The sequence below is a fragment of the Mesoplodon mirus genome (assembly GCF_964341445.2).
Source record: "Mesoplodon mirus genome assembly, chromosome: 12".
Classification (NCBI taxonomy): Eukaryota; Metazoa; Chordata; class Mammalia; order Artiodactyla; family Ziphiidae; genus Mesoplodon; species Mesoplodon mirus.
The window spans coordinates 78071246-78084783 of record NC_138988.1 but is presented as its reverse complement, the minus strand read 5'-3'; the positions used below and the strand labels follow the sequence as shown (position 1 = coordinate 78084783).

General features: G+C 42.5%; 1 protein-coding gene across 3 annotated transcripts in view; it reads left to right on the top strand.

Annotated features, from left to right (window-relative positions):
- The window catches only part of PLA2G7 (phospholipase A2 group VII), a 45795-nt gene that overhangs the window by 19792 nt on the left and 12465 nt on the right, over window positions 1–13538 (top strand). For 2 of the 3 annotated variants that reach the window (XM_082638013.1, XM_082638012.1), the window contains exons 2-3: window positions 12488–12609; window positions 13053–13197. In XM_082638013.1, the coding sequence (XP_082494139.1) occupies window positions 12514–12609; window positions 13053–13197 (241 nt within the window). In that variant the 5' untranslated portion in view covers window positions 12488–12513. Of the gene's footprint in view, window positions 1–7124; window positions 7268–12487; window positions 12610–13052; window positions 13198–13538 lie in introns of all 3 variants that reach the window. The other variant, XM_082638011.1, reaches the window with a different exon arrangement.

Genomic DNA, 13538 nt, shown 5'->3' with positions numbered 1-13538 from the left:
AGTGATTCAGTTATATGTTCTTTCTCGTATTCTTTTCCATTATGGTTTATCACAGGATATTGAATATAGTTTCCTGTACTATACAGTAGGACCCTGCTGTTTATCCATCTTGTATATAATAGTTTGCATCTACTAATCCCAAGCTTCCAATCCTTCCCTCTCCCACCCCCCTTGGCAACCACAAGTCTGTTCTCTATGTCTGTGAGTCTGTTTCTGTTTCATAGATAAGTTCATTTGTGTCATATTTTAGATTCCACATATAAGTGATATCATATGGTATTTGTCTTTCACTGTCTGATTTACTTTGCTTAGTATGACAATCTCTAGGTCCATCCATGTTGCTGCAAATGCAAGCCTCAGTGTTTTAACTGTAAAATGGAGGTAATAAGACCAGCCTAACTCTATTCTTTCTGTGAAGACGAGAGGTTACATAAAGTACCCAGCTAGACAGTGCTGGCACACAGTAGATGCTCAATAAAAGATAATTATTTATGCCTCATATCATCTTCTTTATTTTCTAAACCAAACCAGTGATCAAGATTTGGATTCAGAAGGTCTGAGTGGCAGTTGAAATATTTCTCTATCTTTAAGAGGTTCTGGCTAATATTAAAGCCAATCAAAACCAAAATCAACAAGTGCAGATGCAGGAAAACCAACCCCGAGTCTCTTCTCAGATGCCTGGGACATGTTAATCAGGAGTGTTTGTTGATTCTTCCAGAAGCGATGCTTCATCAAGTCCCCTTCCTGGTCCAAGGAGCTCTCATTCAGCTTTTTAGAAAACATAAATCTGATACAAAATGAATATCAAAATCTTCTTTTTTATTACTTAGCTAGACGTTTGCCGTAGCATCAGTGAATCAGTCTCAAAAGGACTTCTCATCCAGAACTGCCTGTTTCACTGTTACACCTCCTGAGAAAGGACTGGCTTCTGCTTCCCCACAGTTAGAGAAAAATTTGTTTCAGAAAAGAACAGTTATCCCATTTTTATTTTCAATTCTGAGAAGAGGTAGCATTCCAAGAAAAGGACTGTTTGCTCTGAGGTTTCACCCCACTCCACCCTTAAGTATTGTTTATTAACCATCTCCTGCCTCAAACACAGATCTTACGCTGAAAACCATACTCTGAATCATCCAAGCCCTAACTGATGATAGAATGCAGGCTCACTCACTCTTGTTTGAAGCTTGGCAGCCAGAAGGTGCTGGGGGTAGCCAGAGTGGGTTACTGCCCAGGGGATGTGATTTGGAGGACATTAAAACTCCTCTTTTCTCCAAAACATTTCTCCCCATTAGCATATGAGTCTTTCCTTTAGAGTAACTTTTGGGGGGTTTTGAGAAGATGCCTCCAGGAGAAAGGGCTGTTATTTAGAAGTTAATGAGGAAAGGCTCTGGAACACCCCAGTACTTATTAACAGCTTGTTATGTTAGGGAGCTGTCACCTTGAGAGAGGCCATGATGACCTAGACCACAGGGATGCCCTAGGTATTACCAGATCACTAATCATCCGAAGAGGGGAAGGAGGGCAACTAACACAAAGTTCCTTAAGAAATGTAGGAGAAATGCTAATTATAGTGCTCAGGGGAAAGGCGAGTCCTTATGAAGCCTGAAGATATATTCAGCAGAATTACCTAGGAACAGAGGAGATGATGCCCTCGGAGTCACTTCAGTCAACAAAGGAAAAGTCTTCCTGTTCCTATGTCAAGGACCTGATTGACACCTTAGCTTTTATTTAGTTAGCATTATTGAGCAACTACTTACCTATGACGGGCAATGCATGATGCCACGGATGCAAAATGAATATGCTGATGTTTGCATTTAGCCATGTGCAAATATGCTGTTTGACATATATTTCTCATTTAACCCTAAGTAATATTATTATCATCCTCAGACCCATTTTACAGGTAAGAAAATGAGGCACAGAAGGTTTCCATAGTTTGTAGGTCACACCGAGGCTGGGAATCAAACCCAGGCAGTTGGGATGTAGGCACTAAAGCCCAAGAGGTCAAGCCCCGCCCACTTTGTGTACTGAGAACCTGGTGGCGCAGGGTCCGCACATGGGTTTCTGGGCCACCTGGTGGCCCAAACCAAAAAGAAGGCAGGATCCTTCATCTTCCTTCAAGAAACATTTACGAGTGCTTGCTATATGCCGGGCTCTTTGTTAAGCAGCAATAATAAGAAGATTAATGCGACCAATCCCTGATCTGAAGGAGCTCACAGGCTATCGGGGGAAGCAATTCTGCACATTGTACAACAGCCTTGCAGTAGAGGGTTCATAGTACCCGGATGCAGGCATGCATGGAATGTACCAAGCAAAGAGGACACAGCCTTCTATGCTGCCAGTGCCACCGCCGCCTGACTGTGCCCTGACAGGTGAGCTTCTGCCAGCTGAGCTGGGAAGTGCCTGCTCCTTTTGTGCCCTGGAGGAGCCAGGCTCAGAGGACACCTCCCTTCCTGGCTGCAGGGAAACTTTGGTATTAGTTGGCCACTGCTTCGTGCAGTCAGCTGGGGACATCTCGGTATATCATTCCATCCCACGTCAGAGGAACAGGGAAAGACAAGGCCATCTGAGGCACTGGGAAGGCGGCGAGAGAAGAGGGATCATGTGTGGGTCCTTCTGTCATTCAATCCACAGGAGTAAAAGAAGAAGACCGCCATCTAGTACCGCCCATGCCAAATGCTCACTCTGTGACCCCAGGCAGGTTACCTAGCCTTACTGTGTGTCAGTGATCTTCATCCCCGGAAGGACGAATGGAGATGCTAAACTGTGCTTCTTTTCTTTTATGCCTGCTAGACATTTATTCCCACTACATCCTGTGAATAAGCTCTTATAGCACTCATTATGACCGTTCAACAATTGCTTGCCCTGCTAGGGATTTTAAAGACAAAAATCACATCCATTTTTGAAATCTTTTAATCCCAAACATAGTGACTGACCCATAGTCACTCTTAAAATTGAGTAAATGGATTCGTGAACAAATGAATGAGTGAGGCAAGCCAGTCATTAAATTATTTGGAGAATTATTACTCTGGGAATGAGGTCAGATAGCACATATATAGGGTGATGAAAAAAACTCAGCAAACAGTACTCTTACTGTTCCATTGCAGACATTTCTAAACACTGCCTCCTGGTGCTGGCTGTACCGGAGCCCATAGGGAGCTAACATATAGATGCCTGGACCCGCCTTCTGAAGATTCTGCATCAGAAAGTCTGCGATAGGGCTCAGGAGTCAGCGTGTTCAAAGGTTCCACAAAAGCCTTGCAACCTGCTTGAGGTCAGGCAGGGAACTGGCGCGGGCCATTTCATCTGGCCTTAACTCTGCCGGTTCCACTACAAGGACAAAAGGTGATGGCCCTGGCACTGGTCTGGTAGGAATCATGGGGAGGGCAGAACACCCCAGTCCTGCTTGGAGGACTCGGGGAAGCCCTGCTAGCCATTGGCTGTCTCTAATTCTTCCTGAGGTTATTGACAGGGGAGATGTGATGAATACCCAAGTTGCTACGGGCAAGTGAGCCTTCTTGGGGTTAGTGCAGGGTTCCTAAAAATCACTGTTGATTCCTTGTGTGTTTCACTTTGTCTTCTGTTTTTCACCTCTTTATCCCTCGTGATCTTCCAAATGGGCTGAACGACACTCCCCTTACTCAGCCTGGGCTGTAAGCACCAGGAGTGGTAAATACTTTCTGTGGATGATGTTATTTGATGAAAAACCAAGTTGTGACATTGTAACAGAGGGGTAGCAGTGGAGGCTTGTGAGGATCCAGCCTGGCTTCAGTGCAGCTTCTTCTATTGCTTATTTGGGAAACTTAGCTATGTCTCGGGATTCATACACAGTACTCTGAAGTTTCCAAGGGTCTTGGCATGTTGCTCCAATATAAATTAGGGCAAGAACAACGAGACGGAGTCTCATCTCTTTGGAGAACAATTGCTAATTCTTTGTTAAGTCATCTCTCAATCCAGCTCTGACCAGTTTAGCATCATTAAAATAACTGTTCTGTTCATTAACTTTAGAAGATTTTGGTTTTAGAGTGAACAGAATTTGACATTATATCAAGATGCCATGTGGTGGGTAAAAGCAGGCACTCAGGCAATCTGGGTTTAAGCCCTACCTCCAACACTTGCTAGCTGTGTGATTAGAACAATTCAGTTAAACTTTTCTGGCCTCAGTTTCCTCATCAATAGAATGGGGATAATTAAACTTCCCTGACAGATTGTTTTGGTGATGATTGAGTAAGGAGCCATGTGCCAGAAACTATGCAAAATACTTGGCACTTAGTAAGTGTTCAAATGTTAGCAATATTATCATCTATTTAGTGAGCAAACTTTTTTTAAGCAACTCTTAGGTGCCATTTTTAAATAAAAAGACAGATTATAGTGTTATGTACTCATATGAAAAGACATTTACAACATATTTTCAAATTAAAAATGGAAGTTGAATATATTGTATGAAGTTTTATGAACAAACTTTAAAACTATATATGTATGCATATTTATATGCATGGGTGTATATGTTTGTCTATATTGTGTATGTGTACATGTATTTACCTATGGAAGTGCATCTGGAAAAACATCTGTTGGCAAGGGATTATTCGTGCAGAGACAGCTCCATTTTTTAATTTACTTTATTGTCATGGTTGACTTTTGAAATCATGTATTAATGTTATAATAAAATTGAAAATAATAGTGAAATAAGATAAAGTGAAGTCAACCAATATTATAAATAATCTAAGGAGTTAAACTGTACATGCTTTTTCTGATTCCCCCCACCCCCCTAAAAAAAGATATGGAATAAGGAAATGCCAGACTCACTCTACAAATAACCAAGAAGCTTAGAGCTCCAGTGACAGTTTTCCCAGCTACCTATCTGGATTTTTAGCCTGTGTGGTAAAAGCTGACTTTTGTATAGCCCTGTCTCCTCTGAAATCTTTCTCTCCGAATTCCTGTTGCCCTGAGAATTTGTACCCTATCATCTGAGAATTTGGAAATGTCCCTGTCATTTGCTTTCTTCCTGTATTATAGATGTGAATCTTGTTTCTGAACCCTTATTGTAAACTCTTTTAGAGCAGGGATTATGTCAAATTCTCCGGTACTTACCACAGTTGTTGACATAGCAGAGGGTGTGTAGCATTTGCTTAGTAAGTACCCATTGACTGAATGACCGCAGATCTGATGTTACTCAGAATCAGCCCTGTTGCACTGTCATAATGGAAAACAACTTAACCTGGAGATTTCAATGGGTTAACACAACAAACGTTTATTTCTTGTTCATAAAAGGCCATATAAACTGGCAGAGGCTCTTTTCTGTTCAGCGATGAGGGATCCAGACTTCCTCCGTCTGGAGACACACATGTGGCTTCTAAGTTTGCTGAATGAGGGAAAGGAAGGAATGGAGAGACATACCGGCTCATAAATGTCCTAAGACACTTCCATTCAAGTTCCCATTTATCAGAAATCAGTCCCGTCCAGCTACCAGGGAGGCCAGGAAATTCAGGGGAGCACATAGCTACTCAGGAACACTAATTTCTGTGCCAAGGATCTACATCTTCCTGCAGAATAACCATGCCAGCTAGTTAGTACCCCATTTGTATCAATGGGACAAACACCCATATGGATCATTACACATGGCTCAGTTTATGTGAGTAATCGATGTATTAGAAACTACCAGGATTCAGAATTTATCCATGCAGCAGGCATTTATTGGTGCCTACTATGTGCCAGGCACCGTTTAGGTCCTGGGAATACAGCAGGGAAAAAAAAACAACAAAAAAAAACCCCAACCCCAATTCCCTACACTCACAGAACTGACTTTCTGGAAGAAGAAGATAAACAATTAACAAGTAATCCAGAGAATCTTCATTGGTGATAATATTATGGAGAAAAATAAAGCAGATGGGGGAAACAGGGCACGTATTGGTGTACGTGTTGGGGGGTAGATTATAATTTTAAACTGGTCAGGGAAAGCCTCACTGAGAAGGTAACATGGAAGCAAAAACCTAGGAGTGAGGGAGCTGGTTATTTGGGTATCAGGGCAAAGAGCCTTCCTGGAAGAGGAACACAGGTACAGATCCCAAGGTGGGACAAGGCGGGGGCCTGAAATGTTTGCTGGATGGCAAGGAAGATGTGTAGTTGCAGTGAGTATGTGGGTGAGTGTGCAGGAAAGGCTGGGATGTCGGACCAGGAGTCTGTTGAGTACAGGCTGTAGAGCCTTATATGTTACTTTAAGGTCTATGGCTTCTGCTCTGTGTCATATGAAGCCATTTGGGGGCTTTGAGCAAGAGGAATGGCATGATCACTCTGGCTGCTGTATTGAGAATTGACCATAGGGTTCGGGGGGACCAGTGAGAGGTTATTGCAAAATTCAAGAGAGAGATGGTGATGGCTTGGACCATTTCCATCACCCCAAAAAGTTGAGGGGAGAAATTTTCAAGGAGAAAAGTGATTCACAAATACAAGAGAGTTTTTGCTGATAAGATGTTAGCAAAGAGCCTCCCTGTAATATAATTTATTATTATCACAAGTCCAGTTTTATTCATCAGTTCTACCGACACTTATCCCACACAAGCTGCATGCCAGGACCCCTGTTAGGCACTTGGGACAGCAAGTAAGATCTGCCCCCTGCCTTTGGGAGGCTCTCAGTCATAGCAGGGTTATAGAGATCCCCCAAAATTTAACATCATCAGCACCAAAAACAAATCCAGCTGCTGCAACATGATTATTTTACAAATATGATGGAAACATTAGCCAAAACATATTGAGGGTTTACTGTGTGCTAGACATGCCCTTGGATATTATTATGATTATGATATGTGATAAAATTATTATAGTTTGATGCTCTCCTTTCTAACCAAACTAGACTGCTACAAAGTTAGGGAACTTGTGGCCGAAAACCTAATATTATAACCTAAAAGTGTTATGTCTGGGCTCTGCAAGCCAGCATGACCAAGAACTCTGACACTGTAGTGCCTCCCAAAAACCCATTCTAGAAAATGCATGTGCTGTTTTTTCCAAATGTCTTCTCCCTTTATAACACACGGAATCATGTTACCAGTCCCTTAATCTCCCTGATAGGTTAGCCTAGTTAAGTCCTCTTTATTGCATGTCTTTTTTTTTCCTTTTAATCATCTGCCTTGAAGAAGGTTAAGCTGAAACGGCTTCTCAGCTTCCAAGATGTTGCCACCCAAACTGCGTGCGCTTTTCTGCCTCTGCACCTGCCTCACGCTGGTTCATCCTTTTTACTGGCAAGACCTAAATCCTGTTGCCTATACTGAATCATCAGGTAAGAGGTATATTTGTTCAAGGGCTTGAGCTACTGACCTGTTGCCAGACTCGAAGTGGTCCCAGGGAAGTTGCACGTGTAGACTTCTAAGAAGATTCTGATGAAGATGAGATCCTCAATTCTCCCGGGGGAGGGGGAGGGCCTCACTTTTTCCTCTTCTTAATGCAACTAGAGAAGTGCCTTCTTCTTCAACATCAGGACTGCAGGACAGCCTAGGATGAGGCCTTTTCAGACAAGCTGGAAACTCAGCGCGCACTCACCGTAGAGAAGGTCCACACCACCCCTTCTATACCTCATTGCCCTGACCCGTGCCCTCTTGGTGCAGTAACACACTTCCCCTGCAGTGCCTTCAGAGGCAACCCCAAACCTGCCCCCACGAAGGTGAAGAAGAGGCATGTGTCTTGATCAACAGGCATAGTCCTGGTTGATGGTGGAGTGTGTGAGAAGATGGCAATTTAGAGTTTGGGATCCAGAGGGGGACAATCTTTTCTAACTAATGACAGGCAGAAGCAGGGAGCAGTAGGCACTTGGAGCTCCAGATGAGAATGGATGTGCATCCCTTGCTCTTTCTTACTTTGCAGGGTAGAAGGAAGGAGAAGAGGGGGAGGCTTAGTCAAGTCCAGGAGTGGTGGCCAGAATGGGACAACCATCTCTAGACAGGGACATCTACTGTCATCTAGAATAACCTTGATTGAAAAGCGATTCCTTCTGGAGCTCTGTGAATTCCTGCTAATCCCAGAGGGTTGGGATGCATGAACTTCTCTATCTAGTCTCCTCAGGTGAGCAGCATCAGTGGCCTCTGCAAGGTGCCATACTGTCTGTACCCACAGACCCATGCACCTGGGGAGATATGGTAGCCCTGGATCTAGTTGTGCAGTCTTGATGCGTGACTCCTTACTGTGACATTTACCAAAGATCTTTCATAACTAGTGCCTTACAAACCTGGCCCTACTTCATAGTTGGGGAAATGATCACAACAACAGAAAAGGGACTAGATATTCTATCTATGTTTGCATAGGAAATCGCATCATATCTCACAGGTCCATTCATGCATCAATACTTATCAGAGAACTGAGGTGTGCGTAATACACTGGTGACTAAGACAGAGGGTTTGTAGTCAAGCTCAAGGGGGTTAAATTAATTCTCAAGGTTAAATTAATTCTCCCATTACCTTATCTGTACATTGAAAACAGGTAACATCTTACATGACGAGTAAATTCTTCCCTAAGAGACATTTACATCATGTGCTTTTTATTGGTACAGAGTGGGAATTTCAAAACATGTTCTCTATTCCCTTATGTCTGAAAATCACTGGAAAGCGGTTACTGGACAGTCAGAAACTTGAGGACACTGCTTGACTCATCTTTGTCATCCCAGCCTGGAGCCCAATGCCCCATTCATTTGAAATACTCAAAAATGAATGCATAAATATTTTTAAAATTATTAGAAATAATTTATTCAATAAAAGATGAAATTAATAGATGATTATTTGTATCATTCTTAATAAATGAATACATAGAAAATATGATCATGCAGCCAAAAAGTTTGTAAACATGGATAGAGATATCCCATTTGCTAATGGAGGACATAAAGCCATATAAAAGAATGTCATTTTCCTAGCACGTGTACATTCCATCTCCAACCCCAGGAATGAACATCAGGACTATTTGATAAATGAACATCACCAAAAATGTATAATAAGATTAACAGCATACCATAGGTTCTAATGCTTCTATTAAAATACAGTTGAAGAAAAATAGGAGGTGACATTTGTAAGTTCTGAACCACAAAACTGTATCATCTACAGAGTGGCTATTCAACCTGGCAAGTCTCTTCCCTGCCTCTTCCTTCGTGATGAGTGCTGATAGTTGGTTACAGAATGGGAAATCTAGGACCATAACCAGATTAGCTGCAGGCTGGTGAACCTTTTCTTTCTTTCTTTCTTTCTTTCTTTCTTTCTTTCTTTCTTTCCTTCCTTCTTTCTTTCTTTCCTTCTTTCTTTCTTTCTTTTTCTTTCTTTCTTTCTTTCTTGTTTATTTTATTGAAGTATAGTTTATTTACAATGTTGTGTTTAATTTCTGCTGTACAGTAAAGTGACTCAGTTATACATATACATATATATATATTCTTTTTCAAATTCTTTTCCATTATGGTTTATCACAGGATATTGAATATAGCTCCCTGTGCTGTACAGTAGGACCTTGTTGGTTGGTGAACCTAAAAAACGTTGTTTGGTGTTGTTTGGTGACAGTAGCCTACCCTACTGTCCTCTGGCCTTGACGTCTCCCTATGACATCATGAAGGACCGCTCAGCAGACAGGCTTAAATAGGAGAGATAAAGGCTTTTGTAATTCTAAATAGACCCTAAAATGTTAGCCTTACAGGCAAAGCTTTTTAAAGTAATGTTTCTGAGGAAACACCTTGGATTTCGAAGCTACCCAGAGAAAAATGGTATGATCTAGTGTAGATCTGCCAAAACTCCTCCTCAGGTTTGATTCTGGGTAACCAGAGTTAGCTAACTCTAGGGGAAGTGGCAAATAACATCAGTTGTCTGCCTCTTCTGGGCTGCGATCTGGGCAAGCTACTTGACTTAGATGATCACTTTATCCTTACAGCTGTCCTGAGAGTTGGCCAAGTGATTTTATATCCACTTTACAAATGAGGATCAGAGAGGGGAATAAATTGCCTAGGGCAGAGCATCATAGCTTGTAAGATATACAGCTGGAATCCAAAATAGGATCACCTGGCTCCAACACCAGTGTCCGTTCATCTCGACCACTGCCTTCCTCGGAACTACCTCCTGCCCTTTGACCATGAATTGCTGACCGTGTGTCAGGCCAGGTAGCCTGGTATCTTAGCCTAGTGCTTCCTTACACTTTAATAGGCACATCTTTTCAGATTCAGTAGAATTGGGGTGAGGCCTAAGAGCCTCATCTCCAAGCTTCCACATGATGCTAATGATGTTGGTCCATGGACCAACTTTGAGTAGCAAGGCCTCATGCGTTGGAAGACTCATCCCTGGCAGGTGCTTCACACACTAACATGGAGAATGTCAATGCGCTTCTTCTCATGACCCCAAGCCTTTCTGAGAGATACCCTATGGTATCAGGCACCATACCTAACATAGTTCCAAGTGTCTACATGGCAGAAGCAGACTATGATAGGAAGCACAAAGGAATCTGTCTAACAAAGCAATCACCTCTCACAGTCCAACAGAAAGAAAGGAGCAGGCAAGCTGAATTTAGAAAACTGAATCTAGATACACTGATATATGGACTCACCATCCTGAAATTACATGTGGACTTTATTGGGGGTTAGAAAGGGGAACAGGTGAAACTGCAGGTGTGTTAAAGGGTTTTGGCACCAGAGAGAGAAAATGTTTCAAGAGTGGGTGGGTGAAAGAATAGAGGCCATGGGCCTTCCCTTGTGGCACAGTGGTTAAGAGTCCACTTGCCAATGCAGGGGACACGGGTTCGAGCCCTGGTCTGGGAAGATCCCACATGCCGTGGAGCAACTAAGCCTGTGCGCCACAACTACTGAGCCTGCGTGCCACAACCGCTGAAGCCTGTGCACCTAAAGCCCGTGCTCTGCAACAAGAGAAGCCACTGCAATGAGAAGCCCGCGCACTGCAACAAAGAGTAACCCCCGCTCGCCGCAGCTAGAGAAAGCCCGCGGGCAGCAGCGAAGACCCAATGCAGCAAAAAAAATAATTAATTAATTAAATATATATATATATGTGCCATAAAGCATTTAGCAGAAACAAAAGAGACCCAGTGACAGTGAAAAGCTTAGTTTAAGTCACTTTCACAGATATTTTTTGAGCACTGCTTATGTGCTAGACATTGTGTTAAAGATGTGGGGATACAAAGACATGGATGCAGCTCTTACAAAATAGCCTTAGGAGAGCGAGTGTGCAGACACATAATTTTAACCTAATATGATAGGAAGAAAGATAAAAATATATACAGGGAATTGATTTGATACTGAGGATGAAATGATTAAGTCTGGGGTGGTGGTCAGGGAAGGCTTCAGAGAAGACCTGACATCTGATCAAGATGTTAAAGGTTGAATAGGAGTTTGCCATGGGGGTTTCAAGCGCAGGGAACAGCATTTACTAAGGTGTAGATGCATGGAACAGCCCAGTGTGTCACTCAGCAGTGCTGGAGCACAGGGAGGGAAATAACAAGGGAAAAAGCAGAAGAAGAGGAGGAGCCAGTGGACCTCCAGATCGTGGAGGGTCTTTCTTACAGTGCCCGGGAACTTGGGATTTAACTTGTGTACCTGTGAATCTCTACGAGTTTCAAACACTGGAAAGATAAGCCATGCCACACTGGAAGCCATGCGTAGATTTAAATATAACCTACAAACTGCCTTCCAGAAAGATTCCAGTACATTCCTCCTTCAAGAAAAAATACCTGGTGATGACAGGAAAGCATTGAAGGATTTGAAGAATTGCCTGGTGAGATTCATGCTTTAAATCACTCCAGGAGTTGTGTGAAAGATGCAGTTGAAGGAGTCAGGATCCAAGGTGAACAGGACACTTGGGAGAGACGGCGACTGTCCGGTCAAGAACAGTTAAGGTGTAACTGGGACAGTTGAGCTAGTGGGATAAGAATACATTGGAGAGAGAATCCTGCACTAAAAACAAATGCTAGAGATTGGAACTTGGTTGGATGTAGGGGATAGAGGAGAAAGAGTTAGGAGAGTAGCATGATTCCCAGGTTTATGGCTTGGGATCCCCAGACTAGGGAATTCTGGAGTTGCATGCTGTGTGGTTGGAAGATGAAGAGGGGGAGTTGGGAGATGGTCATTTAGTTTCATTCTGGACCATAGGCTTTGCTGTTCCAATAGGAAGGCTTCCAGTGGGAAGTCGTGAGCCCAAATCTGAAAGGTCGATAAAGTTCGTGTTTAGGAAAAGCAGATTTGGGAAGTGGTCTCTAATATGTTCTGGATAGGAGTAGAAGGTAAGGGCAAGGCTGGAAGGATTAGGAGCTGATCCTCAGCATCTTAGGAAAAGGGCTATGTTGACCGCCACCTTTTTCCCCACACAGTACTTCGCATACAGCAGGCGCTCAATAATTATTTGTGTATTTTACTAATTAGTAAAGAAATGGAGGCAGGAAACTTTGGGTAGTCACTTGATTCTCTTGGAGTTTCTTTGTGTAATAAAGTCTGGGGTGTAATGGCTGACAAGTGAAATAATATTGACCTGTTTTCCAGCGTGGGTCAATAAACTACAAGCTCTGATGGCTGCTGCAAGGTTTGGCCAAACTAAAATCCCCAGAGGAAATGGATCTTATTCCGTCGGTTGTACAGACTTGATGTTTGATTACACGAATAAGGTAGTGATTTGATTAATACCACTTATCCTTATATTCTAATATTGACTGTGGCTATGGCCCATGAGAAGGTTTTGAAACCTGACCTTGCCCTCACCTGAAAAAGATTCATTTTGCCATTTGTATGGTTTCCTGGGAAGCCTTTGGCTGTTTAATTCATTCCTCAATTCGTTGCTCTCATCAGATTAACTATAAACTTTTTTTTCCCTTCTTTGATGGCTGAAACCAGGCTGCTCATACTTTCTTTTCACTCAAAAAGCATACTGTTGTTCTATTTCTCTTCCCTTTGACTGCATTCAATCACCATGGCAACTTAAAAAGCTCTCTGGACCTCTTGTGCACAATAGAAGTATTTGGGTCCCCACTAATTAAATATGCAAAATAGCTGTTAGAACATGTTTAAGAAGCAACTTGACTAAAAGTACATTAACTTCTTTCCTCTACAGGGCACCTTCTTGCGTTTGTATTATCCATCCCAAGATGATGATCACTGTGACACCCTTTGGATCCCAAACAAAGAATATTTTTTTGGTCTTAGTAAATTTCTTGGAACACACTGGCTTATGGGCAAAATTTTGAGCTTATTCTTTGGTAAGATTTGTGTTGATTCTGCTTTTAGGCTCTAGAATATAAGAAAAGCTTGAAAATAGCAGGAGTTTCAGGCAGTTAAAGACCAAAGTAGATTGTCTCCAGTCCAGACATCTCCTAAGATGACAAAGTATTTCTTAAAAGGCCAGGTAACTATCAGAGAATCAAGGATTCTTGTTTTGTCTATTCTGAATATGATAGGGTGCATGGAGGGAGTGAACATATCAGACTTTCAGGCTGGCTCTAACATCTCACTATGGCTGGCCTGATTTTTGCTTCTTACATATTCTTGGAGGCAATCATGTGGTGAGAATAGCAGCTGGGCTGATGTGACTACTACCTTC